Source organism: Seriola aureovittata, chromosome 8 (genome assembly GCF_021018895.1).
Source record: "Seriola aureovittata isolate HTS-2021-v1 ecotype China chromosome 8, ASM2101889v1, whole genome shotgun sequence".
Classification (NCBI taxonomy): Eukaryota; Metazoa; Chordata; class Actinopteri; order Carangiformes; family Carangidae; genus Seriola; species Seriola aureovittata.
Window position 1 is genome coordinate 1,070,373 of NC_079371.1, and position 22,208 is coordinate 1,092,580.

General features: G+C 41.3%; 1 protein-coding gene across 2 annotated transcripts; it reads left to right on the top strand.

The window, feature by feature from the left end:
- The first annotated feature begins 1,646 nt into the window (after nucleotides 1-1,646).
- On the top strand, nucleotides 1,647-21,467 carry canx (calnexin). Of its 2 annotated transcripts, XM_056382598.1 has the most exons (16): nucleotides 1,647-1,744; nucleotides 7,896-8,120; nucleotides 8,621-8,694; nucleotides 9,884-9,942; nucleotides 10,023-10,164; nucleotides 10,262-10,343; nucleotides 10,449-10,641; nucleotides 10,724-10,913; nucleotides 11,396-11,509; nucleotides 11,611-11,767; nucleotides 11,882-12,097; nucleotides 14,107-14,226; nucleotides 15,437-15,523; nucleotides 17,036-17,156; nucleotides 17,239-17,363; nucleotides 17,663-21,467. In XM_056382598.1, exons 2-16 carry the CDS (start codon nucleotides 7,899-7,901, stop codon nucleotides 17,720-17,722), a joined length of 1,962 nt encoding a protein of 653 aa, XP_056238573.1. In that variant the 5' UTR covers nucleotides 1,647-1,744; nucleotides 7,896-7,898; the 3' UTR covers nucleotides 17,723-21,467. The 2 variants fall into 2 exon arrangements, with proteins under 2 accessions (XP_056238573.1, XP_056238572.1); XM_056382597.1 differs by lacking the exon at nucleotides 15,437-15,523.
- Nucleotides 21,468-22,208: the final 741 nt, after the last annotated feature.

Genomic DNA, 22,208 nt, shown 5'->3' on the forward strand with positions numbered 1-22,208 from the left:
AATGTTGTAGCTGTTGGTTTTAACTATGTTATATACAGTTGGCTGGTTCACTGGTTCCCAACATAGGGGTCGGGTTCCTCCAAAGGGTCACCAGGTAAATCTGAGGGGTCATCAGGATTCATGGGAGAGGAAAGAAGAAAAAACTAAGTTGTGAGTCACTGATCTGTTTTCTGACTTTTCTCTGATCTTTGATTTTTTTGTGAATATATCTAAGATATATGAATATATATCATGTTCATGTTTTACAAACATAAAACATTAACACGTACATGTACCCAGAATCACAGCATAATTAAGCATCACATCAATCCATCCTATTTGAAATCTATTGGTTTAGTATTATTAGTATATTTCAGACTTAGGCACTGAAATAACCTCAATTCATCCGACACGCAACTGTCCAATGCAGGTTTCCATTTAATGTTGAAGACATCAGTCCTGTGTGTCTGAGAGTTTTGATCTCAAATAAAGATTAACCCATAGACATCTGAAATGTGAAAAGAAGCTCTGAGTCGTTCACATTAAACCACTGCTTTAATGTTAGAACAATGACTTTTATTCATGTTTGTTTTATGTGTAAAATCTTATCTAAAGAATAATTAGTAACTACAGCACTTAAAAAAAATGAGATCTCAGAGATGTAGTGAAGGAGACATATAAAGTAACTGGAAATACTCAAGAAGTAGAAGAAGAAATATTTGATAATATTACTTGAGTACTTTGTTACGGTCCTGCAAGTAAAACCAAAAAACTACAAGTACATATACAGTAAATTACTGTAACAATTAGCATGTCACAGCATGTTACAGCAGGTAAATGTCTGTGACTGTGTCTGAATAGTAAGTTTAAAGTGACTTAATTGAAATGTTCAGGAGTGAATTTAGTGTTGACGAGGTTAAAAGCAGCGTTCAGGTTCATCACAGTGAATCATGGAATAACAGCAGCTTGTTGAGGTGACGCTCACGTGGATGAAGATCACATGATCCTCGATCACAGAGTTAACAGTTTTTACATTCGTCAGGGACTATTTTCAGCGGTGGATTAATTCACATTTGGTGCTTTAGAGGGAGGGCAGCATGGCAGTGTATGTGTAGATGGTCATTCAGGATCCATATGTTTATGTTTTAAATTAAATTATGTGAACAATTTTTATATTTACATAAATCCATCATATAAATGGAGCAAAACACTAAACTGTATTAAACTGACTCACCAGTAACAAGTAAAAGTAGCTATCAGGTGAACAAAATGAAAATACATTAATTAAAGCTCTAGTTAATTACACTAGTTGAATAAACAGTTAATTTGAATAAACAAATAAAGGTTTCCTCATGTGAAATTCACAAAACAAATATATAAAATAATATATGTTCCAATTATTTTCTTCTTTATAATTCTTCATATAAACAGCACATTATGACAACACGTTTCATTTCACCTGCTGTTATTAAAATAAAATCAGTTACAATCCGTTTTCACCAGCCTTACTACAGCCAATCAGCGTACAGTACCTCCTGACACCTCGACCAATCATCGCTGTCCACGAGGTTCAGCTCCAGGGGGCGGGCACTCTCCGGTTCGACTGAGATTTCCCCTCCGCCAATCAGCTCCTGACAGTTGACAGGAAACGTCAAACATTCGCTCTTGGCGACCAATCAGCGTCGGGGATCGGCGGGTTCAGCCTCCCATTATCCCACGTGATCCTCCTCAGCAGTTCCCAGGCGGTCAGATCGGAGAACCGGAGGTGAGTAAAGAGACCGATAAATGTCACTTTTTACCGGGGAACACGGGCGGAGAGCGCCCGTTTCTGGGGAATGCTGGCTTATTTATACTGTCCGTACTTTAATTATTTAGATAATGTCCGTTTTAGCCGTTAAAAATAAAACTACGTGCCTCCTGCATGCTGTTAGCACTGCGCTGAGTGGCTAACTGAAGCTAATTAACCACAGGTGAATTCAGCTAGCCAGTTAGCCCGCTGTGGCCTGTTATAACACTTCATTTACTCACACGTTAAAAATGAAACTGTACTTGTTCACATGACTTACTGTGTCTGACAGAAACTCCGGTTGTGTTTTCTGTGAGAAAGCTGAAGTTAACTCGTCCCAGCCCCTCCACTGGCAGTGTTTCGTCATAGCATCGCAGCTAAGCTAAGCTAAGCTAAGCTAAGATAGCTGAATCAGCCGTGTGTGTAAGGAAGGGGGGTTGTTTTCGTATCGGGACACTTTAAAGAGCTTAATGAACTGATGAAGAATATGATTTGCAGTTGACATGTTAAAACGGAGCTTTGTAAAGGACTAACTGTTAAAATATAATGAATGAGTGTGTGTCAGGGGTCAGTTAGCATGCCAACGTCATTAGTCCTGCATTTGTACAACCAAATATTAAGCTACTTAAATGTTTATTTAAAATTGTAGTGAATAACTTGAAATATTCAAATATATCTGCCCATCATCTTACACAGATATGGGTTAAAAGCTGCGGGTCTGCAACCAGTGAAGGAAGAAACATTCACATCACTTAGGTGAAAGTAGGAACACCACACTGTGATTATATTCCACTACAGGTGGAGAAAATGTTTGTGAGCTTTATATTAAAATAGGGCTGCAACTTAATCTCATTATTGGTCTATAAAATGTCATGAAAAGTCGACGTTATAATTCAGGATGAGGTATTTTGATGTCTTATTTTTGTTTCATTAATAGTCCAAAAGTCAAAGATTATGATTTTATTATCATATATGACAGGAAAAACTATAAGTTATCACATTTTCGAGTCTGGAACCAGCATGTTTGGCATTTTTGCTTAAAAAAGGACAATGGTAAAATATTGACGTCCAAAGTGACGTCTTCAAATGTCTTATCTTCTCTGACCAACAGCCAAAAACCAAGAGATATTCAGTTTACAATGATGTAAACCAGAGAAAAGCAGCAGATCTTATCAGTGGAGAAACTGCACAGACTAAGATGATTAATCAATTTCCCAAACAGCTGGTGATTTAGTGCCTTCGGATAATCGATTATTTCAGATGCACAAAACATGTAGAATATTTCCTTTGGCTGGAATAATGCAGCTTTTAATTCTGAGGCTTTTTCTTTTTTTACATAATAAATATAAGAAACTGTTCTTGATTGATTAAATGTTTGAGCTGATGGAATGAAAGCATCTTAATGGAACAAGGAATTTAACTGTTGATGTGGCAGCAATTAATGATTAATTTACTCATTGACCAGTGTGGGATTATTTTAATTAATTATTGATATAATGCCAGGTGTCGATTACAAGTTCCCAGACCCCAGAGTGATGCATTTCGCCTCACTTCATCATTCAGTCAGCGTGATGTGATGCGTGTGACCAGGCCGAATGAAACGTCTGAGAAAAATCAGATGTGGGCAGAAATCCAGAGGCGGTTGGTCAGTCAGCAGCTGTACAGTGTATCTGCTGTATTTAATTCAGTTTCCTCAATAAAGGACCTGAGAAGTTATTAAAGAGTCATAAATTTATAATAGATTGATTGATTTTTATCTTGCCTGTCGTTTTGCTTTCGACTTTATGGTCATTTTCGGTCTCTTTGTGAAGATTTTGAGGCTCTTTCCTGTTATTTTGTGTCTCTTTGTGGTTTTGTGTCTCTTTGTGGTTGTATCCTGTCTCTTTGTGGTTGTATCCTGTCTCTTTGTGGTTGTATCCTGTCTCTTTGTGGTTGTTTCCTGTCTCTTTGTGGTTGTATCCTGTCTCTTTGTGGTTGTATCCTGTCTCTTTGTGGTTGTTTCCTGTCTCTTTGTGGTTGTATCCTGTCTCTTTGCGGTGGTCTTGTGTCTCTGTAGTCTTTTAACTGAGCTCTGTGACTTTCAAACTAGAAATATTACTGGTCTCTTCACACAGAGGCTCTGGCCCCGGGGACCCCCTGACCCCTCGGGGCCCATAGGCCTGTTCAGCAATCCATACATGTGTCCAGGTCACGTCACGTTAATTGATTATTACTATGAATTCCTGCTGTAGCTGGGAAGCGCTGACAGAAATGTGATATAGCAAAGTTAATGTACTTGATAAATAATTGGTGACAGTAAAGTTTCATTTCTGTTTAATCTCACAGCAACATTCATTTCTTACCAAAGCTCTTAAAGTCAGAACCGGGTTTATCAGTTATTAAAGGGGCGGTCTTTAGTCTATTACCTGAATCTGGATTCAGTCTCTCAGGTGAAGCAGCCAGACCGGTTCAACCTGCTGGTTTTTCTCAGCAGGTGTGGGACCGACACCCGGAGGAACCGGCTCTGCTCTTACACTCCTGTTAACGACTGAGTTTATAATGAGCAGCAGAGTGAACATGTAAAACACTAGATGGTAGCACACGGCAGATTTTCACCTTTTATTTTAACACTAAAAACATCATTCACATTTATCATAATTAAAGTTATCATATCGATAACTTCCAGCTAACGTCACTGTCACTGCTAGTTACAGTAAAATCTGTAGTTTAGTCACTGGTCACTGATAAATCCATAAATAGATGTAACTGGATAACAAATGCAGACACCATTTATTGATTTTGATAAATAATGATCAAAGAATATGTAAATCAGTTGAGTGTTTCATGTATAAATAACATTTAGCTATTAATTCAAATACACGACAACAGTTTTTTAATTTACTGAAGATGTAGTTTTTGTTTTTTCCCCTCGTGTTTGTTCATTGTGACAAATATTTAGTCTCAACTGAATATAAAACCTGTTTATTATTATGATTGTTATTATTTTTGGATCCTGATTGAGTTCTGTACATCGCTTTGACACTTTACAGGAAGAGACAAAAGAAGAATTTAAATACTTTGTTACACATTGTAGATTTAATCTTAATTATTTATTGTTTAAGGCTGCAACATCATGATGCAGAGTTTGTTTGTTTTTTCACTCCTGGGGTCGTTTCAAAGTCAGTGACACATTTGCAGTTGGAAAACACAGTCAGTTATTCAGTGTTTATATTTGTGATTTCACACAGGAAGACGTGTCCTCACAGTTTAGCTGTTTAAACAGTAACCTGCCCGTCCTGTCGCCGTGGTGATGGGTTAACTGATGCAGGCTGATAAAGGCTGATTCTGCTGTTTAACGTGACGAGCAGATGTTCACTCGCTTTGAAGACTCTCAAACATGTAAATATCTCAATATAAGAACCTTTCTGTAGTGATGTCATCATATAATTATTTCACCATACCTATGTATTAAACCATACCATGTAATAATAGATAATACAAAATAAACAACGGAACTTTATTTTAGCAAAAAAGAGGAAATCCAAAATTATCTCAATATCAAAGTCTTTTCTCTAATCAAAGAATAAAAACGAGATTAAACATTGGTGCTAATTGTGACGTATTAACAGTTTAAACAATTAGCCGATCAATTAGATGATTGAGAGAAAACTGTTAATACTGGATCATTTCATTAGTTTAATTTTTTTTTAAATGACATTTTTGTTAATTAGTATTTGCTGCTTTTCTTTTTTCAAATAATTAATAGAAACATATGAATGTATAATGAGAGTAAACGTCCGTTTCAGCTTCTGTTAGTGTTTCCATATTTGATATTATATCTCAGTCAGTTTTCAGAAGGTCGCAGTGAGAGACCAGCGTCGTTATCGGACAGTGAATCAGAGGGAGCAGATGTCCCGCAGCCTGGACTCTAATATCAGATTACCCCCCCCCCCATGGTGCTGCTGTCAGTCTGGGTGGAGAACAGTGACTTCAGCTGCTTTCACTCCACAGATTAAGACAGTCTGTTGTCTTATCAGCCAATCAGTGTCAGTCTAGAAGCTTATTACTCCTCCAGGCTGCAGGGAAACCGTGGTGTGGCTCTGTCACAGAGCTAATCAATGATCAATACGCCTACTCTGGGTGACATGTTCCTCCATCACCATGGAGACACACACTAGTTTATTTAGACTGTCACACACACATACACTGTCCTGCTGCTTCACACACTCACTACAGCACCAAATGTGGATTAATCTGCCGCAGAAAATAGTCCCCAACAACTTTTTCCTGTTTGTTTTGTAAAAACTACAGTGATCAGCTGTTTTTAAAACTGACGCTCTGCACTCTGTGATCAGTTTATTAGGGACACCTCTCTAACACTGGGTGGTGCTGCTCTCAAACGCCTCAGTTCTTCATGTCATGGATCCAACATAAAACTCATTTATTTTATTTGCACATAAAACACAATTCAAGAGAGTGTGAACAAGAACAGTTCTGATTTAAAACATTGATTATCAGTATAGTCGTTCATTTTCTGATTATTCCTTCAGGTGTGTTTGAATCCGTACAGTTTTCTGTTTGCGTCATATTCCTGGTCGACATTTCAGAAAATTTTATTATAGAAATATAGATTACTCCACCACCTCGAGGTTTCCTCTGTTTCTGCCGCTAATTCCTTCAAACGCCACGTGTGCACCGACCAGACGGCTTTGATGCTAAGCTAAAAGCTACTGCTGCTGGTGGTCACACTCGTCACTACGCTCCCAGGCTGTTAGCCAGGCATGCTAATCCCGCTGCAGGTTAATCTGATTAGCGTGGCGGTCTGCTGCGTCAGACGTGTAGCAGGTTAAAATGCTCAGACTCAGGATCAGGGTTTATTTATTTGATTTGATTTTTTAACAGATTTACAGATATTTTTTATTTTTTTTACAGTTCCATATGTTTGTAGTTTGTAGCTCTTTTGATTTAGACAAAATATTTTCTTTGAACCAATCAGAGTAGAGAGTAATTACCTACAGAAGTCTGTGGTGCTGCTGATTTTGAAAGTGCATTATCGGCATATTTTGTATATTCAGTGCAGATGTGATGTACGTATGATAAATAAATAATAAAAACATATATATATGTGTGTAATATGATGGTTTTAAAAGAGCTGCATCATTTGTAGGAATCACAGATGTGAGCTCATCACATCCTGTATTTAAGATTAGTTTAATAAAGATAAGAAGTTTTAATTACTTAATTATTATATTCTCAAAATCGTTTTAAGTGAAAAATATCATAATATAATAATATATGATATATATGATAATCTAACACTCAAATCAACGTATCGGTCAGATTCAGCTCCTGCTTCAGAAACTTAGACTATCTTAGACCTGACGGATCTGTACTTTAGGGATATTCAATATATTGATGGCTGATCCATTAAAGTTTTAATTATTGTTCCAAATAAAGATCTTTCAGTTAATTACAATAATAATGTGAAGCAGGGCTGCAACTAACGATTATTATCGATTCATCTGTTGTTTTCTTGATTAATCATTTATTGTCCTCGTCACAAACGTCATGTTACTGCATCAACAGATAATTATCTTATTGTTACCGACCGTTAAACTCCCAGGGTGCACCTCTTCTCTTAATTTACCTGTAAACACACGGTCTGAACATGTGTGTGTTGGTGTAATGAGTAACCTGCAGACTCCAGTGTTTATGTACAGAGTAAATTGTGTGTGTGTGTGTGTGTGTGTGTGTGTGTGTGTGTGTGTGTGTGTGTGTGTGGAGGGATGCTGCAGTAATCCCTCGGGGTGTAATCTCATTAAGGTACGTTTGCATGGTGAGTGCTGGTTGGTCGTCATGGAGGTGGATGGATGGCAGGGAGACACAGGTTAACAACCTGCAGAGTGTGTGTGTGTGTGTCGATAACCACACACAACCAGTGACACAAAAAAAATAATACATTTTCACTGTAAGTGGAAACAATCAGCTGATAGCAGCTCGTTAAACACAGCGGAGTTCTGGATCAGGATTCTGGTCCAACAGAGCCAAACATTTTGACACACGTACTTTCTGTTGGCTGCTGTGACATTAGTTTACCTGGTCAGACTTTTGGACCAGGTGTGTTCTCACTCCTCCTCCTCCTCCTCCTCAGACTATGGATCAGAGGCTTGGGTTGTTCGTTCTTCTGGCGGTGGGCCTCCTCTGCCTCGGTTTGGCCCCCGTCTCTCGGGCCCAGGATCTTGTGGATGACGGTCTAGACGACGACGTGGACGTGGAAGACGAGCTGGATCTGGGTTTGGCCGGAGCCGAGGAGGAGCTGGAGGGCGACCTGCAGGATGAGGCTCCACCTGCTCCTAAAACTCCTCCCACACCCAAGGTAAGACGAGCTGATTGGACGACGGTTATTTAAGTTATTTACACATGTGATGAGTTTTAAGAAGCAGAAAATTAGTTCATGCAGATTTGACTGACTTTTACTCAGATCACACACACACACACACACACACACCCCATCCCCCGTGAGGAGGATTTGACTGTTGTACCTGTTACTGATTAACCAGCTCAATAAGGAGTGTGTTTGACCTGCTGATCCACTGACCTGCTTTCACACCAGGAACCACAAAAAACAGCGTATTTTATATAATTAATCCTGAACGTTAAATAAACAAATGTTTTCTGTAAATGTTGACTTTGTTGTAGAGACAGAATTATTTATGCAGATGTTTGTGTTTGTGATTTTTAATTAAAGCGATTAAACATTTACTAAAGTGAAAGTTGCACAAGATAACACACCTGCAATATTTTCTGAGACTGGAAAGAAAATAAGTTTAAATTCATGTTCTGTAACTTCTTCTTCTTCTGCCTCTTTGTGCGCAGGTGACCTACAAGGCTCCAGAGCCGATGGGGGAACATTTCTTTGCTGAGTCTTTTGACCGGGGGACACTTGACGGGTGAGCACAAGTGATGATTTAATTTAATCTGCAGATTAAGTCTGTAAATGTCTTTTCAACATTTATTAGAAGACGCTGTGAAAACTACAAAAATAAAAACATCAAAGTTGAAACTCGTCGTCCGTATTAAACATGTGAACGACATCATACACAAATATAAATCAAATATAAAACCGTGTGCGCCTCTTGAACCATGTGCATCATTTTGGAGCCGTATGTTCCTCTCTGACCCGCAATGCCTCATGACTCTGGTCATGTGACTCTTCAAAATAAAACAAAACCTTTACTATCATTTTATTATTTTAAACAAACCTTTCTCAATGTCTTTTAATATCCTATTCATTCAATTTGTAATCCTTTTTAATTACCTTATGAACTTAAATTATCATGAACTTAATAAAAAATAAATCGGTCTGTTACAGAAACCATCGCATATTTAACATTTTTAAAAGAAAAAAAGAAAAAAAGAATCTATTATTAGAATAGTTTCAGATTAATTCTGTCAATCGATTGATCGACTGATTGTTGAACGCCGGACACGATTGAAATCTTCTTCTTTCCATTTTGTGGAGGAAACTTTGAGGTTTCATCGAGCTGCAGTGACGGTGGAGAGAAGAACTGTTGATTCTTTCAGTGCGACGTTGATGTGATTTATTAAAACAAAGTCAGACTTTGACTTTTAAATAAAACAGACTTCAGATCGACTGAGTCTGAATTCATCTGCTGCACAAAACCACTTTAGTTTTAGTCTTAAACCAGACTGGTGCAAAGAATTCTGGGTAAATTAAGACTTTTTTCATAATAAATAAAAAAAGGGCAACTGAGGAACCACATCCATCCACTCAGCTCCGTTTACCCTCATCAGAACATGTTTAGTGAGAATCCAACAGTTACAGGAAGTTTTACTTTGTAGAGTGAAACAATAATAAGAAAAAAACAAAATGGCTGCCGCCTCTAAAAACTTTCTCTTCTCGTTGCTCAAATTAGGAGCCATGTTTCCCTGTTTTTGTTGTTGGGTGCTGCTGCTCAGTGCAGGTGTCATTGATTGTTACCATGGCAACATTGATCTTATCATCATTACTATTGTTATTATTATTATTTATTTTTGTGAAACAGTCTGACTAACATCAGGCTGATCTATGACCAACACAACAGGTGTGTTGGTAACTTACCTGTCTGCTGGTTTCAGGTGGGTTCAGTCCAACGCCAAGAAGGAAGACGCCGATGAAGAGATCGCCAAGTACGATGGTAGGTACAGATGAAGATACTGACATGAAGAGAGGTGTCACATGCATCCAACAGGTAAATGATGATGTCGTTGTTGACAGGTAAATGGGCCGTGGAGGAGATGAAGGACAGTAAGCTGCCCGGTGATAAAGGTCTTGTCCTGAAGTCCAGAGCCAAACATCACGCCATCTCCGCCCAGATGCTGCGACCGTTCATCTTTGACACCAAACCCCTCGTCATCCAGTAAGACCAGACACTCACCTGTCCTCTGACACCTGTCCAGGTGTTCCTGAACTGTTTCTGATTTTTTGTGTGTGTGTGTGTGTGTGTGTGTGTTCAGGTATGAGGTGAACTTCCAGTCAGGTATCGACTGCGGCGGCGCCTACGTCAAACTGCTGACTCAGACTCCTGACCTCGACCTGGTCAGTGTGACTCTGCTCATCTCACACACACCTTGAATACACCTGTCTGTTTCCCACCTGCACCTCTTCCACAGCTGATCCGTGTGTGTGTGTGTGTGTCTCCAGGACCAGTTTGTGGATAAGACTCCGTACACCATCATGTTCGGACCTGATAAATGTGGAGAAGATTATAAACTTCACTTCATCTTCAGACACAAAAACCCCAAAACTGGAGAATACGAAGAAAAACACGCCAAGAAACCAGACGCTGACCTCAGGACGTACTACACCGACAAGAAGACACACCTGTACACACTGGGTAAGACGCACACACCTGTACACGCAGGGTGACGCACACTAACAACAGTCCAGGTGTGTAACCGCTCTGTGTCGCCCCCCAGTGGTGAACCCTGACAACACCTTCGAGGTGCTGGTGGACCAGACGGTGGTGAACAGCGGCAGCCTGCTGACAGACATGACCCCCGCTGTGAACCCCCCCGCTGAGATCGAGGACCCCGACGACCAGAAACCCGACGACTGGGACGAGAGGCCCAAGATCCAGGACCCGGACGCCGCCAAGCCCGAGGACTGGTCAGTGCCGACAGAACCAAGTGCTGAGAGAACTTTCAAGAACCGGGTCGATAATCAGTATTGATAAAAGTAGTATTACTGTTAAATCTCCCTGTAAACAAATAAAATAATTGTGACTTAAAGAAAATCTTTGAGATGAAAATATAAAATTATTGTTTCATATTTGAAAATGTTTCCTAATGAAAGAGTTTAACGCCTCAGATCAAACAGTTTGTGACTGTGTGACATCACAGAGAGAAAACAGCTGTAAGAATTAGTTCATAGCAGTTAAAGGTCAGAGTGTATATTGTTTATTGAACATGATCTACTGATGATCGATATTAGATTTAAAACACATCTTCACTTTGAGAATCTGGAACCTGAACTTTAATCTTATTTTCAAACGTCTCGATCACGATGAACAACTCATGAGATCAGAGTAGTTTATTTCCTGGTTTGTTCTCTGTGTTTATAGATGTTTATTTCTGTATGTTGATGTTCAGGGACGAGGACGCTCCTGCTCAGATTCCAGATGAAGACGCGGTGAAACCAGACGGCTGGTTGGACGACGAGCCCGAGTACATCGGAGACCCTGACGCCGTCAAACCTGAAGACTGGTACGGTCTCAGATTCAGGCTCAGCTCGTCAATCAAACTGCAGACTCTGCTCTCCCGGGTCGTCCTGGTAACTGTCCCTCTGCGTCTCCTGTCCTTTTTAGGGACGAGGACATGGACGGCGAATGGGAGGCTCCTCAGATCCCGAACCCCGCCTGTGAGACGGCCCCCGGCTGCGGCCCCTGGAAACGACCGATGATCGACAACCCCAGCTACAAGGGCAAGTGGAAGCCCCCGATGATCGACAACCCCAACTACCAGGTGAGTTCCCGCCCCGTGTTTAGTCAGGTGACCGTGACTACCTGTTCTGTCGTGGCGTGTTTTGAGTGGCGGTGGTTCTCCTGAGATCCTGACTCGGACTCTTCGTGTTCTCAGGGCGTCTGGAAGCCAAGGAAGATCTCCAACCCGGCGTTCTTCGAGGACCTGCACCCGTTCAGAATGACTCCGTTCAGCGCCGTGGGACTGGAGCTCTGGTCCATGACCTCCGACATCTTCTTCGACAACTTCTTCATCACCAACGACCGCAGCACGGCCGAGCGCTGGGCCACCGACGGCTGGGGGCTGAAGAAGGCAGCAGAGGGCGCCGCTGAGGTGAGTCCAGACTGATGGAGTCATGCTGGTCCCAAAGTCGAGGGTCATCAGCTGATTATCTGCCCATATGATCCTGTAGTGTGAGGAGGCGACAGGCGTTAAGTTACAGACTGTTGAAATCCTGAGGTGTGAAGGAATATCCAGCAGAAACCTGCAGGAGCCAATGAGAGCGAGCCGACCAGATGTTGTTTTACCAACAAGAAAATTAAATATCCAGATCACACTTGTACTTCTTTGGTACGAAATAGAGCTGCACAATTATCAGAATCTCGATATATCCAAGTTCAATCAATCACAGCAGCTGCAGTTTCTTTTGATGAAGGTAAAATGTGTCGCATTGTTCTGTATTGTTAGCATTAGCATCGTTAGCACCATCAGTGTTGTGGAGCTACAGCGACGCTCCGACCTACAGGTCATATTCTGCAGATGTTAAAGGAACATTGTTTGTTTGGTACAAGACCAACAAAAATCACATCATAATAAAAAGAAGAAAAACAGCATTCAACTGAAATCAAAAAGATTTTTTAGTACAAAATATAGTTCACATAAGTCCAACCAGCTGGTGGTTGAAGAAAATGAAACCAGAAATAGAAATCAAAGATAAAAACATTGAAGTCAAGAATTAGAAGCTGCTTTATACAGGTGTGTTTTAAACTGGAGCCTGATCTCCTCGAGGCTTCGGGACGGATGACGGAGTTTAGCTCGAGGATCAGGTCTAAAGTATAAGAAGGTGATAAACCGGACTGAGACTTAAAGTGATAAAAAAGTGTTTTAAAATCGATCCTGAAAGATGTCAATCAAATAAAAGCATCAAAATGCTCAAAAAAAATAACTTGAAAATCCTAAAAAGTGTAAATGTGTCGGATCTCTGGATCAGATTTCTGGATCTGGTTCTGGACTCTGATGAAACGTCGGAAGTTCATTTAAACTTTATTCATGAATGAATGAATTTGTTGAGGTCAGTTTAAAAGAACAATAACCGTTTTGCTCGCTCTGGTTAAATGTAACGTCCTGAGTTTCTCTCTGTCATGAAACGTGACGTGTTTGTTTTGACCCTCGGTGATGATGTAATCCTCTGGAGGAGGCGGAGTCTCTGAGCGGGACAGAAATAGATGTTGTGATGTTAATAAGAGAAACCACCAGGGACAGTTTGACTCAGAGCAGGAAGGTTCACTCGTTTTAACAGACAGATGCTGCGTTCAGGGACACTCAGATTACTAAAGCTGTTATTATGACTTTAAACTCTAGTCATAGTTGGTTTCCTTAAAGGAACACTGTGCCTGTTTTATCCAAGTTTAGACAGTGACACATTCACAATCTCTTCTCATACAAATATCCAAGAAGCAGCAGCTTCTAAAGTGAAAGTTCAAACTTTATCTGAATCTAACCGGCTGCGATCCGTTGACCGGGGGGGGGGGGCGACCAAACCAACAGATGATGCTGGTGAACTCTCCGACCGAGCCGCCCAAAGCTCATCCTGAAAGTTGACAGTGAAACAATCAGAGGAAAATAAACCTGGATTTCCTTGATGTGATTGTAGAAGTTTTAGTTTGTGTTGAGGAGAATTTTAACTTTTCCCAATTTAATGTTCATCAGTAAAAGATTTTCAGCATTAAACAAAGACAGGAACTAAAAACTTACTTGTTCATTTACACAGGTCTGTGATGGATTCATTAGCAGCTCTGCTATTGGCTGTCAGCTCTCTGTCAGTGACCTCACTTTACTCCACTTCCTCTTATTTTAAAAATCATTATTAACTAACATTTGAATCACACAGCTCACAGGGACATTTTATCCCTCTGTGCCAGGCTCATCACACCAGCTCCAGCTGCTGCAGCCTGAGCTTTAGCTCCTGCTGCTCACAACATGTGAAAAATAACTGACCGGTCCACAGACTGGAGACAGTCAGTGACGCTCTTTAACTGAAGTGTTGCGTTGTTTGTCTCATGTTGTTGTTGTTTACTAATGTTTCCTCTCATGTTTGTTTGTTTGTTTGTTTGTTGTTGCAGCCTGGTCTGGCAACTCAGATGCTGAACGCTGCAGAGGAGCGTCCCTGGCTCTGGGTCGTCTACGTCCTCACCGTGGCGTTACCGCTCGTCCTCATCATCGTGTTCTGCTGCACCGGCAAGGTAACACACACACACACACACACACACACACACACACACACACACACACACACACACACACTGCAGTGACTTTAGTCAGAAAGTGTCTTAATTCCACTGAAACATCGTTATACACACGGTTATAAACATGAGTCGATCCAACGTTTCACTGATTTCTCTACATGTTGTTCCTGAAAGTGTTTACCTGTGAACACACACTTTACACACACTTCACACACACTTCACACACACTTCACACACACTTCACAGGGTTCCTGCAGGTTTTCCAAAGTCGGATTTCAGTTTAAAAAAAACAAAACCAGAGACGTTGATCTCAGTTTTCATTCACAAAGATCTTAAATGTTCCCAAACACGTGAATATTAAACTTAAGGTTTAGCATTTCTAGTAAATTACATTGAGTCTATTTTTCTATATAATTAGATAATTCATAAATATCAGACATTGGACACATGAGCTGCCTTTTATGGATCACACATCAAATTTATATTTATATATCTTTTTAACAAAAACTGGATAAACTCTCTTTCCATCTGTTTATCCATCCATTCATTTCCTGCTGCTCATCCAGGTCGTATCTAGTGATTAATTAATATTATTATTATTTTTTTTTTTTTTATTTAACCTTTATTTATTTATTTATTTATTTATTTATTTATTTATTCAGGTAAATCGCGCTGAGATAGAAATCTCCTGAATGAACATGAAAAACATAAGAACATGAACATTAATTTACAAATAATTAACAATAACATTGCAAAATTGTAATAAAAATAAAACTCTAAAATAGAATTTAAAATATAAGATGCCAAGATTGTAAAACATCTGTTAAAACAACTGCATTCTGTTTGGGGAAGGTTTCATGTTCTTCTTCTACAGCGACACAAAAGATAGAAATGTGAATAAATTCCTGCTGTTGGAAAATAATCTCTGTTCTGGTACTCACTGAAATCTTGGGTTGGTGTTAAATTTAATTCTGTGTTTTACGTCTTCACAATAATATAAAGACAAATATAAATATGACATCAGTGCAGTCCAGGTGTAATAACATATATATAACATATATCAGTGATTCAAACACAGACAACGTGTTACAACATAATAGAGAAGCGTGGCTCTTAGTTAAAGGGACGGACTGGATCCCATCATTACCCATCATGCAGCCTGTTGTCAGTGCTGACGTCTCAGTCTGATGTGTGTGACTGTCCACAGAGGTCGTCAGGATCAGCTCAGGGTCATTTGAGTCTCACCAGCTTACAGGAAGAGTTTAAGGAAGCTGGACGCCACGCCTCCTCCTCTGCCGCCGCCGCCGCCACCGCCTCCTCAGGCCCGGTGACTGCCGCTGCCCGTTAGAGTAGCTGTGTCCTCAGTGTCCTGTCTGTCGCTCTCTCTGTGCCTGTCCTGTGTCTCTGTGGTTCTGTAGTGTAGAGCTGAAGACCCTGTGTTCATGAAGGTCAAAGGTCAAACACACGTTGGAGGAAAAGTTTGAACTTTGAGTTTATGTGAATCGTCGTTGATCAAATTCTGCTCATGGAGTCCTGAAAGAGTCGATTAATCAATGACTCCTTTTTTTTATTCCTCCGCGCCGGCGACAGTCAGAGCAGCGGCCATTTTGTTTTCAGAGCGTCTGTCCGTCTCGTGAACGTGATATCTCAGTAACGCCTTCAGGGAACTTTTGGCACAAACATTCACCAGGACTCAAGGGTGAACTGATTAGACTTTGGTGGCTAAAGGTCAAAGTTCAAGGTCGGTGTGACCTCATGACACACGTTTTCAACCATAACTCACGACTTCATTTACTAATTCGGACACAATTTAACTCAAATGTCTCTAAGGATAAAATAAAGTGATGACAGTTTATATCCAAAAGGTCAGAGGTCAAATTATTCAGTGCTATAACTCAGGAAGGAGAGCGTGCGACCATGTTTACCTACAACTTGCGCCAACTTCAACTTCCTACAATTATTTGCATTTTTAATGAAGCATTTCCTTAATTTCAGGTTTTAATAGAAATTAAAAACAGGAATTGTAAAAAGAATTTATAGATAAACGATTAATCATCAATAAATGTGTCAAATTTAAAAATGGATTTAAAAAAACAGCATAAAACATCATTAAATAAACTATTTATAAATATATTTAGTAATTCTAATTGAAAATGCTGTTAGCTAATCGATTAGCTTAGCCATTTAGCTTCTCCTGTTAGCCTCTCTCTGACACTCTGGACCTTCAGTGGTAAAACCAGGTAAAACAATCTCATTGGTCATTGGATTTAACAAGCTTTCTGATTGGCTGGAGAGCTGACCGGTCATATTATATCTATAATGTAATGTACATCTTAATTTTGAGTCGAAGACAGAGGTTTTCAGAGGTGAAGTGTCACCTGGATTTGATCAGATTCAGTCGATGAGCAGAATCAGCTGGATCCAGAATCTATAAACCTCAGATCTACTCGACCCGACTCGTATGTCCAGCCTCCTTCTCTGACGGGGCGTGGCCTCTGACTTTCCCACTGGAGATCAATCAAACATAGGCTGTTTAACAGGAAGTGATTCGTGCGACGAACAGAGCAGGTGGATACAGAGAGGGAGGCTGAAGTATTTATCATCAGTCTGCAGCTTCAAGAGTCTGAGAGCAAATAATAATTAAAGATGTTATTAAATATATTTAGATAGTTTATAATTATTAGTCACTCTTTTCCAGATGTTTTTGTTGTGGTGTTAGAGTTTGGAAAACCTCTTGTTCGTGAGCTGAAGGTTTTCTTTGTTTGACCTTAAAGTCAAACTGACCCGTTTCCTGTTTGTCCTGCAGAAGAAGAGTCCAGCGACGCCGGCAGAGTACAAGAAGACGGACGCACCTCAGCCCGACGTGAAGGAGGAGGAGGAGGGGGAGGAGGAAGAGGAGGCTGAAGAGGCGGAGAAGAGCAGTCCAGGTGGGTGTGATGTTTGGGTTTCAGAGGAAAGCTGCTTCTTGTGTCTCCGTCCGTCTGACTGATCCAACGTTTTCTGTTTCAGCTGCAGGAGAGAAGAGCGAGGGAGAGGAAAGTCCTGCAGAGGAAGAGGAGGCAGAGAAGGATGAAGAGAAGGACGAAGAGAAGGATGAAGAGCAGGATGAAGAGAAGGATGAAGCAGCAGATGAGGTGAGGAGACTTTTAGTTTCAGTCAAGCTTCTGACATGTTGAATTTTCTCAGTTTTGTTTCTAATAAGAAGCTTTTCTTTCTCCTTCTTCTGACAAATAGAAGGAAAGTCGACATATATTCTTATAAAATATAAAAGTGTTGACATAGATCATCTCTTTTCTTTAAAAGATTCTTACGTTTAAATTTTCCTTGGATTAAATAATTTTATTTGATTAAAGAAAACTAAAGCAGCTGCTAAAAATCCCATGATGCACTGTGTTACATTAAAGTGAGTTGACTGTGGTCATTTCCTCTGCAGAAGTCGGAGGACGACATTCTGCGGAGATCTCCCAGGAACAGGAAGGTCAGAAGGGACTGATATCTCTGAATCCAAAGCCCTGACCTCAACACCCCCCACTCCCCTAAAATCCCCCCGCCCCCCCTTCTTCCTCCTCTTCTTCTACCCTTGCTCCGAGGTGATGAAGCCTAAATGGATCCCATGGAAGCAGCGAAGCCGACAGGAAACTAAATAAAATATGGACGCCTGATGATGATGATGATGATGATGATGATGATTCCAGTATGAACAGGACTGAGTTAGATTAAAGGAGATTAACTGAGATTAACTAAAACTTCCTGCATCATTCCTTAACAACACCTGAGCAGACTCAAACCCACGAGACCAACGTCTCCTGTCCTGATCGCCGCCTGCCGCCACCCCGCTAGCAAGAGCCGCGCCCGACCAACGGCCCGTTACACAGCCTGTAAACAGTTTGTTAGTGAGTCTGCTGACGGGGAAATGTGACTCTACTAGTCATCCTACAACCTGAAGCAGCCGACCAGCAGTCACATCATTAGGCTTCAGCTGTCGGGATCATCCTGCAAACAGCCAGTAAATCAACCTACAGAAAGATGTTGAATGGCCTGCTAACAGGCCTCTCAGTAGAGTAAACAGCCCACCAGCAGCTGGAGAATCAGACAGTCAAGTAAGGCCTTAAACAGTTTGTAAATTCCTCTCCAGACAGGCAGAACGTCTGGCTCTCATGGTCCTGTTCGGGCTGCTAACAGGCTGCTAATGCGTTAGCATTATCCTCCAATCAAGCTACTGAAAGAAAAGTCAAGATAAACCTCCAAACAATCCAGGAAGTGCTGCCATGACACCTGGTCAATCACCTGTAAACAGCTTGTTAACTAGTCTCCTGACAGACAGATAACTAACCAACAGTGTGGAGACTAGTATCAGATTTATCTAACAACCCAATGATCCCACCAGCAGGCTGCTAGTTAGCCCGCTAAACTTCTCTCTAATTTGCCAACCACTGTCTAATTTACCAGCTGAAATAGCTTGTTAGCGACAACAGTGACGTGTTGCTAATTAGCCTACTTGACTACAGGTTAAAGTAGCAGAGCATCATCAACAGGCTGCTAACAAGTCTTCAGATAATCTAAGTAACTAGCGATGATCTTAACCCACTAACAGCCGACTTCTTCGTCTTCCAGGAGTCTGTAAATTAGCCTGCTAGCATCCTTAAAGAAAGCCACAACTTTTCAGTTAGCGTGCTGATGTTTCAAGAAGTGAGATGAGAACACTCCGGCTGACATGAACTTTTCTTTCTTCTTCTTCTTCTCATGTTGTTGTTGTGACGGACGTTCGCTGACGTTTTGTCTCCTCAGTGTTTTTGATGTGTGTTACTGTCCTGATGGCAGCAGGGAAGGTCAAAGGTCAGAGGAAGGTCAGTGTATGTTGTTGTGACTTGTGATGACGCGTTCCGGAACAGCTGTTGTCAGTTGCAGGTGTCAGCTGTTGGTTAGCGGAGGTGGATCTGGTCGGACCGGTTCTCGTTCAGAACTGTGGCGTCAGCGCGGCGACGCAGCAGCAGATGAAACTTCTTTTTATTTGTCAGAACAAACGTTGAACATGTCAGAGACACAAGATGGTGACAGTAGATTTTATCTGCTTCACCCTCCCTCCATCTTTTCTTCTTTGTGTGATTTCAGTCCAAACAAACGTGACAGCAGCTCAGTTCCTGCCTCTGTCCATCAGGTTGGCAGGATGTGAGAGTTTCCTGGTCCTGGATCAGTTTCACATCGACACGTGTGGTTGATGACGTTCACAGTAGAACCTCCTTCAGTCGGAGGAATCGGCTGCTGTCGTGTTTGTTGGGGCTGAAAACTTGTGTCGGCAGATGGACAGACACTCGGTCCCTCTTTCATCAACCCCATATGAAAAGAAAAAGGCACTAAAGGGGAAAAACTCAGGCGCTTAACCTCAACACCTGTCCACCTGCTACACCGTCACACCTCCGTCACACCTGAGCCACACCTCCGCTGATCACCGACGTCCTCCGACATGAATCCTGGATCCAGGCCGGAGTTCTGCCCCATGTTTAAAAGAGATGGCACTTGAGCGTGACGTTCATTCTTAACCTCTACTTTAGACAAAATATCTGAACTCAAGGTCCACTTACTTTCAGCTTTCACCACATCTCATGCTCTTCATCTGAGGACTGGAGTGTGCTCAGCTGTAATCACATGACCTCAGGCTCAGAAGCTTCAGACCTGGGTCACGTGATGACACTTGAACAGACTAAAAAGAAGGTTGAAAACTCTGCAGAAAGCCAGTAAGTGTGCCTTGAGTTGACACAGGTAAAGACGCTGTAAAGATGGTCAGGATTTTCTCACCTGTGAGCTGCAGCCGTCTCCACACGAGTCTGACACCTGAAAGGTTAAACCTTTGACGTGTTTCCATCTGATGCTGATGAGTCGCCGCCGTCGCCTCGACGTCGAGCTGAGAAACGGTTCCAGGCGTAAAAACTCTGGACGAGAATCGTTTGATTTCCTGTTTGTCCGTCCGAACGACATTTTGTCTTCACCTTTACAGTCAGTATATAAACGTGTAGTGAAGGGTTTATAACGCAGTAAGATGTGGTTGTAAAGACGCTGCTGTTCAAACTAAACGATCAGTCCATCGACGGGAAACTATTGATGAACATGGTTTACTGATCAGTCGACCTCCTGACCTTCCCTCCAGCTCCACCATCACGATGAAATTTCCACTTTTCAGTTCTTGAATAAAAACGTGAAAAATTCTTCCATGATCTTTGAGTGTAAAGACGACGTCTGTGTTCCTGTTTGTTCATGATGAAAAAAAAAACACGATACTTTTCTGTCCGACTTTACTTCACTGTGACCGAGTGAAATAAAACAGGTGTGTGTGTGTGTGGAAAAGAAACGCACCTGCATTAGTCTTGTATCCATGAGGTGACTGTTGATGTGTCTGTTTCTGTCGTTGTCAGACTTCAGTTTTCCATCCTCTAAACGTCTGTTTCCTGTTGATGTGAGTCAGGTGATCGGCAGGTCGACTGACTGGTCGAAGGCAGTTTGTAGAGTCTGAGGTTTTTGTCGGTGAATTCAGATTCGGGGCCTTGAGGTAAACCGGAGGTCCCCGCTTCCATGTCCAGGTGACCTTTATTTAACCTTTTATTTTCCCTCCTCTTCTTCGGGTAAACACGAGCTGCAGTCGTTTGGTTTTGGCTGTAAACTCTGTTGCTTTTAGTCTGTTTTTTTTTTCCCTCTCTCTCTCTCTGCTGTAAATCCAGTGTTTTGGGTTTTAGGATGAGTCTCCTCCAGCAGCAGCGTAGGACTCATGTTTCAGCCATCCTCTCTCTCTCTCTCTCTCTCTCTCTCTCTCTCTCTCTCTCTCTCTCTCTCTCTCTCTCTCTCTCTCTCTCTCTCTCTCTCTCTCCCTCTCTCTCTCCCTCTCTCTCTCCCTCTCTCTCTCTCCCTCTCCTCCTTTACTCTCTGATTGTTTGTTCCCTCTGGTCGTGTCCGGCTGAAGCTGCCTGTAGCTAACAGACTGTAGACTGAACACTGTATCTGCTGGTGAGATTTTACATGACTCTGTAACAATTAACTTTTTATTATTTTGTTGACTTTGTGTTGAACTAATTGGTCGGCCCAGCCTGTTTCTGATGTACACACTATGTAGAGAGGTGGACCTGCTGACACGCCACAGGACGGTCCAGCTTTGAATAGAAATACTGTGATGATGGAGCCTGATGTGTGAGTGTGGACACGCAGTCAACATTTGTTTTGATGAATAAAAAGGCTGAATGGAAACTGAATGAGAAGCTGCTGTGTGTTTTTTATCTGTGCGTCTCTGCAGGTGAGTCTGATCCAGACTTCTGTTCTTTAATGTTTCTCTCAGAGTCTCTACAGTTTTACTTTCACAATCAAAACACCTGTATTATTTATGGGAGCTCATAAACTTCCACCAGTGTTCGTCTGGAGACATATGAGATGGAAACATCCAAAAAGTCACAAACGTGAGAAGATTCGGCTTCAGAGCAGCAGCTCAGTATGAAGATCTTTAACTGGATTAGAGAAGTGAAAACTTTATATTGTCAGATTTCATTCACATTTTATATTTCAGAACAGGTCAGTTTAATATTCACGATGCTCAGCACAAATTGTTCCTGACAGATGATCGGTGGATGTTTGGTACGAACCTGAATTCGGAACATGTCTGATGAAAAGCAGCTGCCGCCTGATGTGAAGCAGAAAAACATTCAGGGACGTTACTGTCGACTCTTGACGAGAAAAGACTGATTTAGATGAGACTGAAGATGAAGTCCATTTCCTGTTTCATTGGTTATGATGATTCAACAGCAACATTATTTGGTAAAATGTCTTTAGTTTCTGATGATTATAAAAAAGGTTTTATTTGTTGAGCTCTTAGTTAAACATTCTTAGTTTGAAGTTAGATTCATGTTTGACAGATATATCACCACTGCAACTGTGTTTTTGTGTGTGTCTAAGCAGCAGGGCTGGATTAACCTCCTGAGGGGTAAAAATATGTTGCTGGG